Source organism: Oncorhynchus gorbuscha, linkage group LG18 (genome assembly GCF_021184085.1).
Source record: "Oncorhynchus gorbuscha isolate QuinsamMale2020 ecotype Even-year linkage group LG18, OgorEven_v1.0, whole genome shotgun sequence".
Lineage (NCBI taxonomy): Eukaryota > Metazoa > Chordata > Actinopteri > Salmoniformes > Salmonidae > Oncorhynchus > Oncorhynchus gorbuscha.
Genome location: NC_060190.1, coordinates 22,730,361 through 22,750,840, shown reverse-complemented (window position 1 = coordinate 22,750,840; position 20,480 = coordinate 22,730,361). Strand labels below are relative to the sequence as shown.

The 20,480-nt window shown below is 43.9% G+C and overlaps 2 protein-coding genes across 3 annotated transcripts in view; both read left to right on the top strand.

Annotated features, from left to right (window-relative positions):
* Positions 1-1,335: 1,335 nt before the first annotated feature.
* Positions 1,336-14,258, top strand: LOC124003092 (ubiquitin carboxyl-terminal hydrolase BAP1-like). Its single transcript, XM_046311142.1, has 17 exons — positions 1,336-1,545; positions 1,881-1,910; positions 2,022-2,076; positions 2,234-2,366; positions 2,562-2,681; positions 2,774-2,835; positions 3,099-3,241; positions 6,397-6,475; positions 6,558-6,681; positions 6,931-7,075; positions 7,360-7,529; positions 7,730-7,863; positions 8,095-8,564; positions 11,877-12,115; positions 12,394-12,486; positions 12,611-12,683; positions 12,992-14,258. The coding sequence occupies exons 1-17, from the start codon at positions 1,509-1,511 to the stop codon at positions 13,123-13,125; spliced, it is 2,241 nt and encodes a 746-aa protein (XP_046167098.1). The 5' UTR covers positions 1,336-1,508; the 3' UTR covers positions 13,126-14,258.
* A 4,927-nt stretch (positions 14,259-19,185) lies between these two features.
* The window catches only part of LOC124003509 (protein bassoon-like), a 130,146-nt gene continuing 128,851 nt past the window's right edge, over positions 19,186-20,480 (top strand). For both annotated transcript variants that reach the window (XM_046311805.1, XM_046311804.1), the window contains exon 1: positions 19,186-19,466. In XM_046311805.1, coding sequence (XP_046167761.1) covers positions 19,288-19,466 — 179 coding nt within the window. In that variant the 5' untranslated portion in view covers positions 19,186-19,287. The remainder of the gene's footprint in view (positions 19,467-20,480) is intronic.

The following is a 20,480-nucleotide window of genomic DNA, read 5'->3' as shown; positions in this document are numbered from 1 at the left end:
TTTTCTCAGCACATATCAAAGCTGCAGGCTAAAGTTAAATCTAGACTTAGTTTACTCTATGGTAATAGCTCCTCTTTCACCCCAGCTGCCAAACTAACCCTGATTCAGATGACCATCCTACCCATGCTAGATTACGGACACATAATTCGTAGCTTGGCAGGTAAGGGTGCTCTCGAGCGGGAAGATGTTCTTTACCAGTCACATTCTGTTAAAGGTCCCCAATCACACACATCCCTTGGTTGCTCCTCTTTTCAGTTCGCTGCAGTTAGGAACTGGAACGAGCTGCAACAAACACTCAAATTGGACAGTTTTATCTCAATCCCTTCATTCAAAGACTCAATCATGGACACTCCTACTGACAGTTGTGGCCGCTTTGTGTGAAGCATTGTTGTCTCTACCTTCTTGTGCTGTTGTTTGTGCCCAAATATATATGTACCATATTTTGTGCTGCTACTATGTTGTTGCTACCACGATGTTGTTATGTTGTGTTGCTACCATGCTATTTTGTAATGTGTTGCTGCCTTGCTATGTTGTTGTCTAGGTCCCTCTTTAAGTAGTGTTGTCTCTCTTGTCGTGATGTGTGTTTTGTCCTATGTTTTTATTTTTTTACATTTTTAATCACAGCCCCTGTCCCCACAGGAGGCCATTTGCCTTTTGTTAGGCCGTCATTGTAAATAATAATTTGTTTTTAACTGACTTGCCTAGTTAAATAAAAAATAAAGGGGGAGGGATCCTGAGAGGAGTGGTGTGACTAGTAGATCTGTACCAGTACAGAGGGATCAACCAACAAGTGATCTATGTTTCAGTAAGATTGGATTTTTCCATTTATAGTGATAGTTATGAACTGTACAGCATGGTGGAACATAAGTTGCAGAAAATAGAGGTTGTGGTGGCAGCTGCAGAAAGGAATCTGTGCTAGACTATCCAAAAATCCAATCTTACTGAAAATAATTTCGCTACATCCGCAATAACATCTGCTGAACATGTGTATGTGACCAATAAAATGTGATTTGACATCAGAAGAGTCACAGGGTTTGTTAATGGGTGGTGTCCCATCCTTTCAGACTGTTGGCCTGAAGTAGGATTAAATATATTTAAATAGTGGAGTATGTATTTTTTTTTGGAGGGGGGGGGGTGTACTGTTAGATGGTAGGGTATTTGTTGTATTTTGTTTTTTGGATGTTCTTTGATGGGGATAAACATTTTTATATGCAAAGTATAAGGGAGTTATACTTCAGTCTAGTAGGTGGCGGTAACGCAACATTTATTGGATGCCAACCGCCATTAAACCTAATCGAAGAAGAAGACTAACAGTCTTGATTTCGACCATATTGAAGTCGCACATAAATGACGTAAAACTAAAGCGTCCAAGCTGTCGTTCTTTTGTGTTAGAAATGAATATGTCTTCGTTCCGTTAGCTAATTGTGTAAAACTTTTGTAGTGGTTATGTGAATATGGACTGGCTCAGTACTTAGCCAAAAGTCGATGGACTATAATTTCATACAAAAATGAACAAAGGGTGGCTGGAACTCGAGAGTGACCCGGGTAAGAAGCTAATGCGTTAGCTGCTAACGTTAGCGAACAATTATTTGTCAGATATAATCTAATCTGCAATCAGAATGTTTGATCGTCTCAATATGTTTTACTGCCAGTAAACACAATACATGTAATAACAAATTATGATATTGATTTATAGGCAGGGCTATGAGTTAGCTAGCTACTGTAGCTTGTAATATATCAATTCCACACTAGTTAGTACAATAACGTTACATTGTTCATTAGTTGCACCAGCAGGAGGAATTACCTACAATGTTTCTGTTTGTATGATCGATGCCATTGTTACATTTTCAATTAACGTATTTTCTTATGGTTCTGTGCAGGGCTATTCACGCTCTTGGTGGAGGATTTTGGTGAGTTGATTTGACAGGTTGTCTGATAAAGTTAACCTGTACTGGATAAGTGTGAGCACCATGTAGTTTGAGTATCCCTTTGTGTATTCTGCATGTGTGTTTGTAATGTAGGCGTGAAGGGGGTTCAGGTGGAGGAGATATACGACCTACAAAGCAAGTGTCCAAGGTATGGAGCAATGGTCATCAAGCCACTGTCACCGTGTCAAACTCTGAAAGCCTCACAATATTTACAGCCCACTGTATATATAGCCTCGGCCTACTAGTGTATAAACCCAAATATGTGGACAGCTATCTGATTTCCTTGACTCTTGTCTCCCACTCAGTCCTGTCTATGGCTTCATCTTCCTGTTCAAGTGGATTGAGGAACGAAGGTCTAGGAGGAAAGTCTCCACCTTGGTGGATGAGACATCTGTCATTGATGATGACATTGTTAATGACATGTTCTTTGCCCACCAGGTGAGTCTGTTTAATCCTTGACTATAAGAGTCAGGCCAGTCAGTTTGCAGTAATAGTGGTTTGCATGCATGGATGCTATATTGTTGTCAGAATGTGGTGCATTCCATAATTTCCTACTATGTCAGAGGAAGGCATTGTTTTTCTTTTCTTTCTCTCATTGAGTTCCTTTACACGGTAATTTTTTTCTGTACCCAGCTGATCCCCAACTCCTGCGCCACCCATGCACTTCTGAGCGTGCTCCTGAACTGTAGTGGGGTTGAGTTGGGCACTACCCTCAGCCGCATGAAGACCTTCACTAAAGGCTTCGGTCCAGAGGTGAGGACACACACACCTACCTCTCTCCAATTTCTGCTGTGGTGCTATGATTATAATCAAATTTTACATTGCATTATTTTGTGTTCTTTCAGAGTAAAGGCTACGCCATTGGAAATGCCCCAGAGCTGGCCAAAGCACACAACAGCCATGCCAGGTAGGTGCTGCTGCGTTTGTCCCTCCCTATTGAGTATGCCCCTTCCTACAACTAGATTTTATTCAGTAGGCACATATAAAATCAAGGCTGAAACAACGGAGAGGTACCAACCTGAAATCGTCCAATTAGAAACAGTTGTTTTTATTTGCTGTTGCAAAACATTGTCTATGTTGTGCAGGAATGAATACAACCCTGATTTGTACAAATGTGACTGCCACCCATGATTGATTCTTCCGCCTCTTCCTTCTCTTGTTTCCATGGAGACCGGAGCCCAGGCACCTGCCGGAGAAGCAGAATGGGATTAGTGCCGTGCGGACCATGGAAGCGTTCCACTTTGTCAGCTACGTGCCCATCAAAGACCGACTGTTTGAGTTAGACGGCCTCAAGGCATACCCCATTGACCACGGTGAGACTGCACACTGTGATGGACTAAGGGAAGCAGCGTAGTACTGCTCACTTGCGTTGAGACAGCCTAGCGCAGCCTTAAAGTATGGGTCACGACCCAAAGTGGGTTGCAGACCTGTTAATTGCTGCTCGCAATTTGTCCTGAGTAAATGTATCATTATTTCATTTAATTACTGGAATTGATTTGGTTAAGTGCAACTGCGCTCTCTGCTCAGTGCGCTCTCAGCTGAGCAGCGGTGTCTCTGCTCAGTTTGGCAGTTGTGCGAGTGGGAGGGAGATGCCCGTGTGCTTTGCAGTTTACCCAATATTTTTTTCTGCGGTTTTATTGAAGATCACGCTGCTGTCATTCAGCAGTAGATGATGCGCTGTCAGCCATTCCCACTCGCCATCACTCACCGCTGTCATCCAATGGACTCAAGCTAGCCACATGTGTTGACTGAGCGCAATGGTCATGAAATGCAGTGATGAGTTTCTCTCTTGGTTTCATACAAGCTTTGAGATGTAACGAGGAACCCAGGGAGTTATTTCAGAACAGGGCAGAATGCTTCAGGAAACAGTGCTTCGACAGTGGGAAAAGTAAGTCCGCTAGCAAGGCATTGTTGTCATTTCATAACGGGTGATGATCAGAAATAAGGGGAGTGCTATCTTTCATAGTAGTCGATGTCAGTTTCTCTTTCAAACAATCCCCTTGGACACAGCTAATAGCTAGCTAGCTATCGTTAGCCAAAGCAAACTAGCTAGCAACTGCAACCCTAAGTAGCAGTACAGATGATGAAACATTATCAGGACTACTGTACAACTTACTGTAGAAATTATTGTTGAAAGCAAGTGAAGTTGAAGCTGTTCTGTTAAAATACAAGTAATCATTTTGATTCTGGAATTAACTGATTTAAAGCCAGATGCTTTTTAAGGCAAACGCGCACAGTTCTGGGTTGCTCATCTACAGCAGGAATCTGTCTTCTGTCTGACTGAGAAAGCAGTAGATGTGAGTCAGGGTTCTCAACTTTGCCGTCCTTAAAAAAACAAGTACAGAAAGGGACTCAATGCTGAGCATGACCTCCGAGTTGCACTGTCAAAAACGGAGCCGAGAATAGACCTGCTTGTTGAAAACTTCAACCAGCCATGTACCTCTGTGTGTTTGTATGTTTGTTTTCTGGTTTACATCTGTGTGATGTGATCAATCAGTTTATTCCATTTCAGAATATTTTTTTGTTGTATTTTAAGAGCAACAGTTCCAATCTAGACGTATATGTAGGAGTGTTTTTAAAGGGGGAAAATAAACATTAATTACTATTTACAGTTGAAGTCGGAAGTTTACATACACCTTAGCCAAATACATTTAAACTCAGTTCTTTTTTTGCAATTACCTAGTAAAAATTCCCTGTCTTAGATCAGTAAGGATCACCACTTTATTTTAAGAATGTGAAATGTCAGAATAATAGACTGATTTTATTTCCGCTTTTATTTCTTTCGCCACATTCCCAGTTGGTCAGAAGTTTACCTACACTCAATTAGTATTTGGTAGCATTGCCTTTAAATTGTTTAACTTGGGTCAAATGTTTCCGGTAGCCTTCCACAAGCTTCCCACAATAAGTTGGGTGAATTTTGGCCCATTCCTCCTGACAGAGCTGGTGTAACTGAGTCAGGTTTGTAGGCCTCCTTGCTCGCACACACTTTTTCAGATTTTCTGTAGGATTGAGGTCAGGGCTTTGTGATGGCCACTCCAATACCTTGAATTTGTTGTCTTTAAGCCATTTTGCCACAACTTTGGAAGTATGCTTGGCGTCATTGTCCATTTGGAAGACCCATTTGTGACCAAGCTTTAACTCCCCGACTGATGTTGCTTCAATACATACACATTATTGTCCTGCCTCATGATGCCATCTATTTTGTGAAATGCACCAGTCCCTCCTGCAGCAAAGCACCCCCACAACATGATGCTGCCACCCCAGTGCTTCACGGTCAGGCTGGTGTTCTTCGGTTTGCAAGCCTCCCCATTTTTCCTCCAAACACAACGATGGTCATTATGGCCAAACAGTTCTATTTTTGTTTCATCAGACCAGAAGACATTTCTCCAGAAAGTACTATATTTGTCCCCATGTGCAGTTGCAAACCGTAGTCTGGCTTTTTTTATGGCTTTGGTTTCTTCCTTGCTGAGCGGCCTTTCAGGTTATGTCGATAGACAGAACGCGTCTCCTTCCTGAGCGGTATGACGGCTGCGTGGTCCCATGGTGTTTATTCTTGCGTACTATTGTTTGTACAGATGAACGTGGTACCTTCAGGCGTTTGCAAATTGCTCCCAAGGATGAACCAGACTTGTGGAGGTCTACAATTTATTTTTCTGAGGTCTTGGTGGAATTTATTTAGATTTTCCAATGATGTCAAGCAAAGAGGCACTGAGTTTGAAGGTAGTACTTGAAATACATCCACAGGTACACCTCCAATTGACTCAAATGATGTCAATTAGCCTATCAGAAGCTTCTAAAGCCATGACATAATTTTCTGGAATTTTCCAAGCTGTTTAAAGGCACAGTCAACTTAGTGCATATAAACTTCTGAACCACTGGAATTGTGATACAGTGAATTAAAAGTGTTTTTAGAAAAATTATTTGTGTCCTAACCCGACTTGCCAAAACTATAGTTTGTTAACAAGAAATGTGTGGAGTGGTTGAAAACTGAATTTTAATGACTGCAACCTAAGTATATGTAAACTTCTGACTTCAACTGTACATTGGTATTTCATTCAATTATTTGTTTTTGTCTATTTTGCTTTGGGCATAAGAGCAATGAAATGTACCGATATTTACGCATAGGTCCGTGTTTTCATAAGCTTGTGTCCAGAAAAACACTGAATTTCTCATTTGGGTCCCAGGCTGAAAAAGTTGAATAACCCCTGGCCTAGTGTCTTCATAGCGCTGTAATGCCATGTGAAGCACATGACTATGACTTCTCTAATCTACTGTGTGGCAATACAACCCTCGATGAAATTCTGTGAGACTGCAGTGGCTCATTTTCAAATGGCACTCTATTCCCTATCTAGTCCACTACTCTTGGCCAGGGCATATAGGGTGACCACATGCGCTCGGGATGAAAGCCGCATGGGGAGGGGAGAGTAAATTCTAAACATTTCTTCCTCCGCTTCTCTCTCGTTCTCAGGGCCATGGGGAGAGGAGGAGGAGTGGACGGACAAGGCGCGACGGGTCATCATGGAGAGGATTGGCTTGGCCACAGCTGGGTGAGCTTTTCTCCTGCCTCAGTAACACTGAATGAGATGTTACGCACACACACACACTCACACACTTTCTCTCGCCTCTCAGAGAGCCATACCATGATATCCGCTTCAACCTGATGGCAGTGGTTCCTGACCGCAGGGTGAAGTATGAGTCCAAACTAGAGATCCTCAAGAGGAACAGACAGATGGTTCTGGAGGGATTACAGCAGGTCAGGAAACTCACACAGAGGAGCCAATTGATACACCCCTGTGAGAAAGTGTGTGTGTGTGTGTATGTATCTGATTGGGTGTGTTCCTTTGTCCTGGTTAAGCAGAGATTTGACTTTAGGATCAATAGAATGGTCTAAAATGTGCCAACTCTACCCAGCCAGTGCCCCTGGCGAGCTAAAACGAATGCACCCAGACCAATACACAATGTGTGTCCAATTGACTTGACATGAATGTCACCTGTTCTCCAGCTGATCCGGGTCACCCAGCCAGAGCTCGTCCAGGACAGAAAGCAGCAGGACTCCTCCCCTTCAGAGGACACCCCTGCTATCAAAAAAGAAGAGGCAGAGCCTCAACCTGTTACATCACAGGGGGCTGAGCAGACTCCTCCCACAGGTATTACATTCAGCTCCAACCACCCCAATGTAGATTCTCTTTATAGACATGAGAAATGGTTCTGTGAGTCTGTCGTTGTCTCCCAAATGGCACCCTCTTCCCTATGTAGTACACTATTTTTGACCATAGCCATATTGGGCGCCGGTCAAAAGTAGTGCACCATGAAGGGAATGTGATGCCATTCGGGGTTCATCCTGTCTCAGGTTATGATGTGCTGCAACAGTTCCACTGATGTTCATGACTTCATGACTGTCTCTCCCCTTGTTCTGCGGACGCTGCAACAGCCCAGTCCCAGTCGACACCCAGCCCCTCAGGCAAGGGGAAGGCCATGGGGAAACTAACCGTCCCAGCGGGGGAAGGGGGAGCCACGCAGCCTGTCAACAGCGCCACCCTAATCGCCCCGCGCCTGCCCGCCTTCCTGGACAACCACAACTACGCCAAGTCCCCCATGCAGGTCAGCAGGAGAGGGATGGGTTACAATGTGACAACTCAAATTTCCACACACACACAAGTCTCATTAACGTCAATGCGTGATGGATTGTGACGACAGGCTTGACTTGCGTACGCGTATCTCCAGTTAGGATTCGGCCCCATGGACCAATACTATATGTTTGCCGTGACAAGGTAGGTGATTGGTTGGTCTGTGATTGACAGGAGGAGGAGGACCTTGCGGCAGGGGTGACGGGGGTGGGTCGTCCCCGGGTGCCTGGCGCAAACCAGCCCCCCTTCTCTGACGTTGATGACGATGAGGAGGAAGAAACTGGCACAGCAGCAGGCACACCCACCAGGTCAGCTCCACACAACTAGTTATTCTAGTGCTATGGTCACTCTCTTTCTATTCTAGTTCCATTATATTTCTATGCTCAGCTTCATATCGCATGATGTTTCAATTAAGACTGTGGTAAAGGCCTGAGGTGATGGTGTTATTCAGACTAAAAAGCGTTATACCACATTTTTCATTGAGTCCAAAATGTTCCCCTCTGTAACTTGAATGTTCGCGTATGTTCATGTGTGTTTAGGTTCAGGCGGAAGGCGGGCCTGCGTTCCCGTACGGGCCGTGCAGGCGGCGGTGGCATGGAGACCAAGCTGGCGCTGAGTGTCCTGGCCGAGAAACTCAAGAAGGAAGTCCAGAGGAAGGACGCTCTGGCCACGCCCCTCTCGGTCCGCACCGAGGGCCGCACGGGGGGTATCGTGATCACCGCCACCTCGCAGCCTTCGCCCACGCCAAGCAACGAGAGCACCGACACCGCCTCTGAGATCGGCAGCGCTTTCAACTCGCCACTGCGCTCCCCGGCTCGCTCCCAGGCGGCCACACGACCCTCCAGCCCCGTGGCGTCCCACCTGTCCCGGGTGCTGTTCGGGGAGGATGAGGGTCTACTGAGGCTGGACGCCAGGCACAACCGGGCTGTTAGAGAGCTGGGGCCCTCCGTCAGCACTGCCCTGCTGCATCTACAGGGGGACGGCGTTATATATGCTGTACCGCCACCCGGTGAGGATGTGTGTGTGTGTGCAAGATGGGGAGCGAAAGAGACTGGACATGTGGGGAAGCGAACATGGGCACTCTGATTTAAGGTTATCATCATAAATGAATTATCAAAGAGCAGCTGCTTACCTTCAAACCTAATTACATAAACCATATTAACACCTGGATTATACTAATCTAATACCAGACTGACACAGCTCTGGAGATGCAAGAGCTGAACAAAGCGTTAACTAGTAGGGATGTAACTAGTAGGGATGTAACTAGTAGGGATGTAACTAGTAGGGATGTAACGATTCACCGACACGCACCGGCCCCAGATTTCAAATGTTTAAGAAACAAGTGCATCGGCCCACAAACCGATCCAAATGTAGCATGCATCAGTCAGAAAATCGATTCAAACGTTACAAATCGCCGGTTGACTAAAATGTTTTGCTCAGATTACCTTGTTTTTACCTTCTGAAAATACCTCTCATCTTTCAGTGTCGACCTGCGTGTAACTGTGTTGCCCGTCATTGGTCTACAATTAATTTTGCATGCAGAACAACCCCAGGCGATATCGGTAGCCTAGTCAAACTGCACACTGTGCCCAGCTTCACACGCTGACCAACGCCAGGCAGGCAACCTGTTCCTGATCTTGCATGATATTAGGTTGTATTAGTTGAGGAGCAACTTATATAATTTGCTAAGTTATAGTTCTCTATGCACTGTTAAATTGTGTTTTACCGGAATAGATGTAAACTACAGGAGACACAACTCTCATTGGCTGTCCCTGCCGACAATAGATTTTATTTTGATTTGTTCAACATCGGATGCGTCCCATCAACTACACTGATTATGAAGTAGACTTAACAGGTGACATCAATAAGGGATGGAAAGAGCATGTGTTCCTAATGTTTTGTACACTCGGTGCATGTGGTCATTTTTCGATATACAGGGTTAAGTTGATAATTCCATAGTGAGGGCAGCAATCACTTGCACACTGCATGGTGGAAGCAGAGGAGAAGAGATCACACAGTTAAAAACGTCAAAACAGGTGGTGGGGGGTATCTAAAGTGTGCTATATGTTAATTGGAAAAATGTTGATGCATAACTAGCTCAAACACTTAATCTGCAAAAATGACTAGTTAATTAGTGGGTGATGATTTCAGATTCAAAGTGGGGCGACTGGCTACATTGTCGTACCCCCCCATTTCAGAGAGGTGCAACTCATGAGCTCTATCAGCAGCAGATTAGAATTTCGAATGGAAAATGAATGTGTTTATGCAACAAATGTTGGTGCATCGAATCGTATCAGGCCGAATCCCACCGATTCGCTCTCAAATCAAACCAAAACGCACTAAAACATCTCGTTCATGAATCCTATCGGAGCCCATGTACAGTTGAAGTCGTAAGTTTACATATACTTAGGTTGGAGTCATTAAAACACATTTTTCAACCACTCCACACATTTCTTGTTAACAAACTATAGTTTTGACAAGTCGGTTAGGACATCTACTTTGTGCATGACACAATTTTTCCAACACTTTTTTAATTCACTGTATCACAATTCCAGTGGGTCAGAGGTTTACATGCACTAAGTTGACTGTGCCTTTAAACAGCTTGGGAAATTCCAGAAAAGGATGTCATGGCTTTAGAAGCTTCTTATAGGCTAATTTACATACTTTGAGTCAATTGGAGGTGTACCTGTGGATGTATTCCAGTGCCTCTTTGCTTGACATCATGGGTAAATCAAATGAAATCAGACAAAAATATTGTAGACCTCCATAAGTCTGTTTCAACCTTGGGAGCAATTTTCAAACGCCTGAAGGTACCACGTTCATCTGTACAAACAATAGTACGCAAGTATAAACACCATGGAACCGCTCAGCTGCCATACCTCTCAGGAAGGAGACGCGTTCTGTCTCCTAGAGATGAACATACTTTGGTGCGAAAGGTGCAAATCAATCCCAGAACAACCGGTATAAAAGTATCTATATCCACAGTAAAATAAGTCTTATATCGACATAACCTGACAGGCCGCTCAGCAAGGAAGAAGCCACTACTACAAAACCTCCATAATAAAGCCAGACTACGGTTTGCAACTGCACATGGGGACAAAGATCGTACTTTCTGGAGAAATGTCGTCTGGTCTGATGAAACAAAAATAGAATTGTTTGGCTATAATGACCATCGTAATGTTTGGAGGAAAAAGGGGAGGCTTGCAAGCCGAAGAACACCATCCCAACTGTGAAGCACGGAGGTGGCAGTATCATGTTGTGTGGGTGCTTTGCTGTAGGAGGGACTGGTGCATTTCACAAAATAGATGGCATCATGAGGCAGGACAATTATGTGGATATATTGAAGCAACATCTCAAGTCATCAGTTGGGAAGTTAAACCTTGGTCGCAAATGGGTCTTCCAAATCGACATTGACCCCAAGCATACTTCCAAAGTTGTGGCAAAATGGCTTAAAGACAACAAAGTCAAGGTATTGGAGTGGCCATTCACAAAGCCCTGACCTCAATCCTATAGAAAAATTGTGGGCAGAACTGAAAAAGCGTGTGGGAGCAAGGAGGCCTACAAACCTGACTCAGTTACACCAGCTCTTTCAGGAGGAATGGACCAAAGTTTACCCAACATATTGTGGGAAGCTTGTGGAAGGCTAGCCGAAATGTTTGATCCAAGTTAAACAATTTAAAGGCAATGCTACCAAATACTAATTGAGTGTATGTAAACTTCTGACCCACTGGGAATGTGATGAAATGAATCAAATCTGAAATAAATCCTTCTCTCTACTATTATTCTGTTCTTAACTGACCTAAGACGGGGAATTTTTACTAGGATTAAATGTCAGGAATTGTGAAATCCTGAGTTTAAATGTAATTGGCTAAGGTGCATGTAAACTTCTGACTTCAACTGTAGAAATAACAAAATATGCTGAAAAGCTGCTGTGTTGTTCAATGTAACCAGGTATAAAATCCCGACCTACGGTTCGGTTTGCAATGCTCCCACATAGGGAAATGGAGAATGTCAGAAGAACCCTGTGGCCTTACGCTATTCGACGTGGGAAATGTGGGCACCCGAGATTCATCAAATCGTCTTGAAAGTGATCGATGCACATTCCTATTAGCTGAATCTGATGGCGAGTTGATAGCTGGGACATATTCACTACAAACTAAATGAAAGAAAATGGACAAACCGGGAGGAACTTCCTGAACTTGTCTAATAAGAAACCCTTTTTTGGTTGGGGGGTTCCAATTTTTTTTTGTTTTACAGTGTGCGATGATTAATATTTGTTGGCGTTTATTGCTCAATAGATGTTGTTTCTGTGCCAGTGCAGCTGATACACCACCTGAGGGGTCCAAGCGAGAGAAGGCAGGCACTCCAGAGAAGGTAAAAGACCAGGAGCAAGGGAGCAACCCAGCAGGAAGGGGGGAAGGTGTGAAGGAGGATGGTAAGGAGGGACCATCGGTGGAGGTGAAGGAGGAGCACAAAGACGTCAAACCCAGAAAGGAAAAGCTCATCTCCACGGAAACCGTTGGAAGCAACAAGCCCTCAGGGGAGAAATACTCTCCTAAAGTAAGTCTCTCTTTTTTTCTTTTCTCTCTCACTTGCTAGAAAAATCTCTGGAGATTTCTGTATTTTATGGCTCCTCAATCTTCTTTTTTTCTTTCGAGTTATTGTCCTGTTTTCCACTCTCGTCTTGTATGCCTTTTTTGTTTTCAAATTCGTCGTCTTTCACTGTATTGTGTGTCTAATAGCTCATTCGAGCTAGAGGTTGACTTGCTGTATGTAACAGTTTGCTGTTTATAAATGTCAGCCAGATGATTTCTTCTCCATCTCTTGTTTTCCTGCAGGAGCTGCTTGCTCTGCTGAAATGTGTGGAGGCGGACATCGCCAACTATGAAGTGTTTTTGAAGGAGGAGGTGGAGAAGAGGAAGAAATACAAGGTTAGAATAAATTCTAATCAAGTTCCTAAGTAGTGGGATGAATGAGTTTGGTCACAGAAATCCAAAGCTGTGTGTGTGTGTGTGTGTGTGTGTTAATGAAAATGTTCAACTGTGTTTTGACCAGATCGATGACCAGAGAAGGACCCATAATTATGACGAGTTCATCTGTACCTTCATATCCATGCTGGCCCAAGAAGGTACAGTCACCTCTCAACTCTTTCCCTTGGTAGAACTAAAGGTGGAATGTCATGCATGAACACATCCAGTCTTAGTCTCTCTCTGTTTATTAGCTAATCCCTGTTCTATATTTAACCTCCCTACTGTGTAGTCGGGGACCCACACTGCCTGAGAGTAGTCCACATAATGGTACACTCTCTCCACATCTTCCTCTCTGACAAGTGTTTTTAATATGATTTCCTGTAGAAAATGTGATAACATTTTACTAGATCATAGGCAATTTTACAGTAACCAATTTTACAAGTTCTCGCTCTCCTTCTGTCTCCAGGCATGTTGGCTAGTCTGGTCGAGCAGAACATCTCTGTGCGTCGTCGCCAGGGCGTGAGCATCGGCCGTCTACACAAACAGAGGAAACCAGACCGCAGGAAACGCTCGCGACCCTACAAGGCCAAGCGCCAGTGACCCCCAGGAAGTGTTTGCTCGGAATCACAGATCACCAATCGCAGCAGAGAAAATATAAAAAGCCTTGTTGCACTCATGACACTGTCCTGTGACGTCAGGGAGAAAAGGACTCATATTTCTGTATTTGTGTCAGTCTCTGACTTCCTCCAATGGACCATCTGTTGATTAGTTTAATCAGGTTTGCTTTACTGTAAGCAGAAGAGTAATTTTGTATGTTTGTGTTCCTGAGTGACACCTTATTCCCTAGTGCACTACTTTTGACCAGAGCCCTACATAGTGCAATACTTTTTTTATGGGCCCTGATCACATGCTGGGCACTATATAGAGAAATTGGGTGCCATTTGGGATGCACTCCTAGTCTCTCATGTAAAAGGACCTCTGTCTGTGCCATCACACTGTGTACTGGGTCATGTTCATTAGGCACGCGGCGGCAAACTTTATGAACGTTTTGCAAATGAAAATGAGTGTTTGAAACAGGGAGGAACTATCTGGAATTGCAGTCTGTTTTTCTTCCATTTGGTGCCTAATGAACACGTGTGACAACTTATTGTGATGGACACAGGAAGCTTCTGGGAAGTCTTAGAGTTGGTCGGATCATGTGATGTGACTCTTTCCTGTCAAGAAGGGCTGGTTTACTGCTATTTGCTTGCTTGTATTATGCTTTGGCAGTACCGTACTATGCGTCCCAAATAGCACCCTATTTCCTATTTAATGCACTACCTTTAGGTCTCTGATCAAAAGTAGTGCACTATATAGGGAATAAGGTGCAATTTGGGATATACTGTATCCCCTTTTGAGATCCTGTAAATGAATGGATGAGATCTACTCTTGTTTTTTTTATATACTTTTTTTATGTATCTTTAAATGATCTCTAAATGTAGATTCTAATGTTTGAGAGCATGAGATGTGTGTGTGTGTGTTGGGGAGTGTGTAAGCAGTTTGTATGTTTCTGTACATATGTATCTGTCAGCTCAGCATCAGTGGTAACAGAAGTGTTTAAAAAATAATAATAATCCTAGTCACATGAATACAATGAACTCTACAGAAGCACTATTGACCTCACTCACTTCTCATCATGCCATAGGTGGATGCACTGGGTCATATATTTGGTGCGATAAAAACATATCACATGGGCTTGGCTTTGACTGCGTTTATTCCATTACTTGCACAAAGAGACTTCCATCCTTTTGGCAGACTGAGTTTAGTCCGCGACCATCCTCTCTGATTTGAATAGTGTTACGAACGGTACCCGCCGAGGCGCGGAACGCAAACACCTTACTTATGCTTCGCGCCAATAGGAACTCCTCCACTTGGTGGGAATTGTAACATCCTTCATATAGCGAGTATCGTTACAAGATCTTTATATGTTGAGACACCGCTGGAGCTGGAGACTTTCCTAAGGAGGAATACCAATTTGTAAGTCGCTCTGGATAAGAGCGTCTGCTAAATGACTTAAATGTAATGTAATGTACCCTCTGGAGTCCAGAGGGCAGACGTAAGCGGGGGAGGCCCAAGACAACATGGGAGAGGAGAGTCGAGACTGCGCTCCAGCCACATCCGTAGAGCAGGGCGACGGTGAAGATGGCCAGAGACCGACAGAATCCAAGGGCCTTTACTGTGGCCCTGTGGCCCTGCCCCAGCCAGCACGACTGAGATGAGTGAGTGTTAAGAAAATGTCCAATCTGACGTTTTTTTTAGTTGCTGCCTATGTCCACGAGGTGTAGCAATGGTTCCAGGATGTGCTGCTGAACCCCCTTAGTCACAGTTATATCATCGGTCAGCAAGGCCTCTCGCCACATGGGTTCCTTCCAATGTCGTGCCACTTTGGAGACGTTTAGGCACGTTAATATATGCACCCAGAGAAAGTAATTGTTTCTCCATCCTCCCCCGTGTGTTTGCATCCAAAGCTGCAGTATCTCGGTGGGTGTACACAGAGTATCCAAAACATGAAGAACACCTGCTCTTTCCCTGACAGACTGATCAGGTGAAAGCGACGATCCTGAATTGATGTCACTTGTTAAATATACTTCAATCAGTTTAGATGAAGGGGAGGAGATAGGTTGAAGAAGGATTTTTAAGCCTTGAGACATGGGATTGTGTATGTGTGCCATTCAGAGGGTGAATGGGCAAGGCAAAAGATTTAAGTGCCTTTGAATGGGGTATGATAGTCCAGTGCCTTGCGAAAGTATTCGGCCCCCTTGAACTTTGCGACCTTTTTCCACATTGCAGGCTTCAAACATAAAGATATAAAACTATTTTTTTGTGAAGAATCAACAAGTGGGACACAATCATGAAGTGGAACGACATTTATTGGATATTTCAAACTTTTTTAACAAATCAAAAACTGAAAAATTGGGCGTGCAAAATTATTCAGCCCCTTTCAGTGCAGCAAACTCTCTCCAGAAGTTCAGTGAGGATCTCTGAATGATCCAATGTTGACCTAAATGACTAATGATGATAAATACAATCCACCTGTGTGTAATCAAGTCTCTGTATAAATGCACCTGCACTGTGATAGTCTCAGAGGTCCGTTAAAAGTGCAGAGAGCATCATGAAGAACAAGGAACACACCAGGCAGGTCCGGGATACTGTTGTGAAGAAGTTTAAAGCCGGATTTGGATACAAAAAGATTTCCCAAGCTTTAAACATCCCAAGGAGCACTGTGCAAGCGATAATATTGAAATGGAAGGAGTATCAGACCACTGCAAATCTACCAAGACCTGGCCACCCCTCTAAACTTTCAGCTCATACAAGGAGAAGACTGATCAGAGATGCAGCCAAGAGGCCCATGATCACTCTGGATGAACTGCAGAGATCTACAGCTGAGGTGGGAGACTCTGTCCATTGGACAACAATTAGTCGTATATTGCACAAATCTGGCTTTTATGGAAGAGTGGCAAGAAGAAAGCCATTTCTTGAAGATGTACATAAAAGGTGTTGTTTAAAGTTTGTCACAAGCCACCTGGGAGACACACCAAACATGTGGAAGAAGGTGCTCTGGTCAGATGAAACCAAAATTGAACTTTTTGGCAACAATGCAAAACGTTATGTTTGGCGTAAAAGCAACACAGCACATCACCCTGAACACACCATCCCCACTGTCAAACATGGTGGTGCAGCATCATGGTTTGGGCCTGCTTTTCTTCAGCAGGGTCAGGGAAGATGATTAAAATTGATGGAAAGATGGATGGAGCCAAATACAGGACCATTCTGGAAGAAAACCTGATGGAGTCAGGTTGAGACTGGGACGGAGATTTGTCTTCCAACAAGACAATGATCCAAAACATAAAGCAAAATCTACAATGGAATGGTTCAAAAATAAACATATCCAGGTGTTAGAATGGCCAAGTCAAAGTCCAGACATGAATCCAATCGAGAATCTTTGGAAAGAACTGAAAACTGCTGTTCACAAATGCTCTCCATCCAACCTCACTGAGCTCGAGCTGTTTTGCAAGGAGGAATGGGAATAAAATGTCAGTCTCTCGATGTGCAAAACTGATAGAGACATACCCCAAGCGACTTACAGCTGTAATCGCAGCAAAAGGTGGCGCTACAAAGTATTAACTTAAGGTGGCTGAATCATTTTGCACGCCCAATTTTTCAGTTTTTGATTTGTTAAAAAAGTTTGAAATATCCAATAAATGTCGTTCCACTTCATGATTGTGTCCCACTTGTTGTTGATTCTTCACAAAAAAATACAGTTTTATATCTTTATGTTTGAAGCCTGAAATGTGGCAAAAGGTCGCAAAGTTCAAGGGGGCCGACTACTTTCGCAAGGCACTGTATGTGCCAGGCGCACCGGTTTGTGTCAAGAACTGCAACACTTCTGGGATTTTCATGCTCAACAGTTTCCTGTGTGTATCAAGAATGGTCCACCACCCAAAGGACATCCAGCCAACTTGACACAACTGTGGGAAGCATTGGAGTGCAACTCAATATTAGGAAGGGGTTCCTAATGTTTGATATACTCAGTGTATGTGTGTGCTTGTATGTTGGTGGGTTAATCAAGATCTCTAACCATGTTTTGACCAGATCGAAGACCAGAGGAGGACCCATAATTATGACCAGTTCATATTCACCTTCATATCCGTGCTGGCAGAAGAAAGTAAGGCCATCTCTCACCCACATATCCAGTCTTCTATGAGGTGTGCCCTAAATATAGGCTAAAACCTTGGTACCTTACATGCTCGACACCAACAAGTCAACAATTCTGCCTATGGACATATTCATGAGCTCTATATATTGCAGGAGATCGACCATTGAGCAGTGTACACCTAGCATTATACATAGACCTACAACCAGGAAGCCATAACCCAAGCTAGCCTCAATCTTAGCTTTGGTCAAGTCAGCACAACTCAACATTATGGATTAAAAAATCCACTCCGATTTGTTATTTTAAAAAAATTTTTAGGGCCAAAGTGTCATTCTGAATGTGGAGTGTATGTATTAAATAGGGCTTGTTCCGGTGTACTGGTTTCACCTGCTAATCTTCCTTAACCCAATGGCATTGTCACACCACCATGATAGAGCTGGCCATGCACCTTGAAGATGTAGTGCTCTATGTAGGGAATAGGGTGCCATTTGGGACACAGGTTCACTCTGAGCCAACAGTGCACTGACATGACTACATTGTAGTTGGCCTTTTCTTTTTCATTATTTTAGGCAGGAAATGAATCGCTTATGCTAACCCCAATGTTAACTTTCATGCCTTTCCCTAAATCTAACCTTAACCTCACTGAAACTATACCTCATTTTAACGTTAACCTAAGTCTGGACCATATGCCTGTTTTCATTCTGCCCGTTGATTTCATTCTGCCACTGCGCTGCGTCTCTCCAACACCCTGGAGAGGCGCGCAGGGCATAGACAAGCTAAATATTTTGCACCCCTGCCTTTGGCAAACTGGGCACTGCTTATCATGAGGCACTCACCTAAATAGCCCTTATGCCACTGGGTGAGAGAAGTTATCATTGTTTATGGGCAGAATAATGTGAAGTTTTATGTGTTGTTGGTGGTGTGTCTTTGTCAGTTTAGCTCAGAAAATGCTGCCCTCTTCAAACTGCCGCTCTAGGCCGCTGCCTAATGGACTGGCCGACACTGCTCTACATGATTATTATTTAACTCCTCTATCATTAGTTTTAATTTAAGGTCAGGGTTAGCAGTGTGGTTAAGTTTAAAATCCAACTTTAACAAGATATATATATATATTTTAAATAGGCAGGGTTTATAACTTTGTGGCTATTGAAGCTGGTGACAACCGGGTTTTTCGCAGGAGTGTGAATGAATGAGAGTGGTGCTGAGGGGAGAGATTGTAGATAGCCTTATCAATGGTGGAGTAGCCTTAGCTGCGGAGGAAATGACATCCGCTGGGTCCTGCAGAGCACAGCACCTGGAGCTGATCAATAGTTAACTGATCAATAGTCACAGAAAACCATGGCCAGAAAGGACAGACCGGGGGACTGGAAGGGAGGGAACAGGGCAGCTGGCTGACACCCAAATAGCACCCTATTCTCTATACAGTATACTACTTTTGATCAGAGCCCTGTGGGCCCTGGTTAAAAGCAGTGCACTAAATAGGGAATAAGGGTGCCATTTTGGATGCATGATCTGTCTAGTGCCCTTTGAGAATGTAGCCTTTTAACGAGGAAGAGACCGTGCAGGCGTCATAGAAGATTTGGTTTATTCTATTTAGTTGTCGTTATTTTCAATCCATCTCAGCGCTTTAATGCATAACAGGTTGCACAACCTGGAGAGCACCACTGTAATTGGTCCACTGTTCGGGAGACACGCCTCTCCGTGGAGCATAGTAGGCCTATTAACAAACACTACGCCTACGTAACATGCAGTGAACAATGGAGATGAATGACAGTTTCCTGTTAAAATTGCTTCTATATTGGAAAATGTCATGTTTTTCATAGCGTTTCAAGTTTCTTGGCAGGGGACACAAACGAGGACTTAAGGGCACGCGCCCGTACGCGCTCACTCCCTTTTGCGTCAGCGCGCGTCCTCTGTCTTTCCGCCAGTGCGCGTGCTCCGTGCAGGAAACAGAATTGTAGGTGATGATGGCGGAAGGGGAGCAGCGTTGAGTTTCCTCTGAGTTTTTTATTCTAACTGTAGAACCCTCTACAACTTCGTTTCTCTCCTCCGAATCATCTTCTGAGACGATGGGGAACGAAGGCAGCATCGAGGGTGAGGGCCAACCGGGGCAGCCCGGCTCCGCTGTTCCTTCCCCAGGGGCTCCGACTTCCATTTCAGCACCAGCAGGCTCTGGACAGCTCATCAAGCCCAGCAATGGTGCGCCAACGGGAGGGACGGGGGCCGGACCCGGCCCGGGGATTAACAGGTACTATCTGGGACAGTTCTCTGCAGAACCGTGACAATAAAACAACAGTGTTTCTGTTTCCAGGATATTTATTTATCGTGATGCATGTCATGTAGCGTAGCCTTTAGTGGACGATCAGCTATAGCCTATAGTGGCCGTTTGTCAGAGTGTGGAGAAAATAGGCTACAGCTGGTGTTTTTAATTATTTATTTACAATATCGTTGTCAACACATATTGTCCATATAGGCTCGGTTATTCCTAGTTTTGCAATGTAGCCATTTGTTGAATCGGTTACTTGTACAAATGTGATGCAACAGCCATGCATAAATGGCTAAAACATCACGTTAACGGGCGGGTGAGCTAAAGTAAGTCAGTCGGCTACTGTATAAGCTATAAAGAGAAGGTAGACATTTTAAATCGTGAATGGTCACAGCTCTATACTGTATAATTATAGCGTGCGTAAGCATATTGTAGCCACCAAATTGAACATTTTCATTGAAGATTCCACGCCCGCTCTTGCACGGTGTGCGTGAGATTGGGATATCAGATTGTAGCTATACTAGAGGGGCCATCTCTTTACGATGAAGCGAAACACCACGTTCATACTTGTTACATTCTCTTTTGGTGATCTCTAAAATGTAGCCCTTTTAGTAGATAAACGATTCCATTGCTTTTTACACTTTGATTCCACGATGGGCGTGACGTGTGAGGAAAAGCAGCTGCAGTGACTGTAGTGGTCTTTTCACGTGACGTAGATTCAGAGAAAGATCAACCGTTTTTTTCTCGTCAATTGACCACAACACCTGCTAAAAAGCGGCCTAAAAGGCGACCGTTAGAGTCTTAGCAGAAAATACAATCATCACTTCTTCAATAGAGAATATTCCAATAGAAAAAGAAAAAACGATAGATTAGTAACATACTGTACTTTAGAGACGGGGTGATGGGCTGAAAGCATATTGAGTCAACGTGTTTCCATGTTTCCAACTCTTGAATCATTTGTATCGCCACACCTTTTAAATTGTCGGTTGCTGTTGG

Coding starts and splice junctions, on each gene's coding strand:
- LOC124003092 (XM_046311142.1), top strand. CDS start 1,509: ATGAACAAAGGGTGGCTGGAACTCGAGAGTGACCCGG. Junction 7,864..8,094: donor GCAGCAGGCACACCCACCAG/GTCAGCTCCACA, acceptor ATGTGTGTTTAG/GTTCAGGCGGAAGGCGGGCC. Junction 12,116..12,393: donor GGGAGAAATACTCTCCTAAA/GTAAGTCTCTCT, acceptor GTTTTCCTGCAG/GAGCTGCTTGCTCTGCTGAA.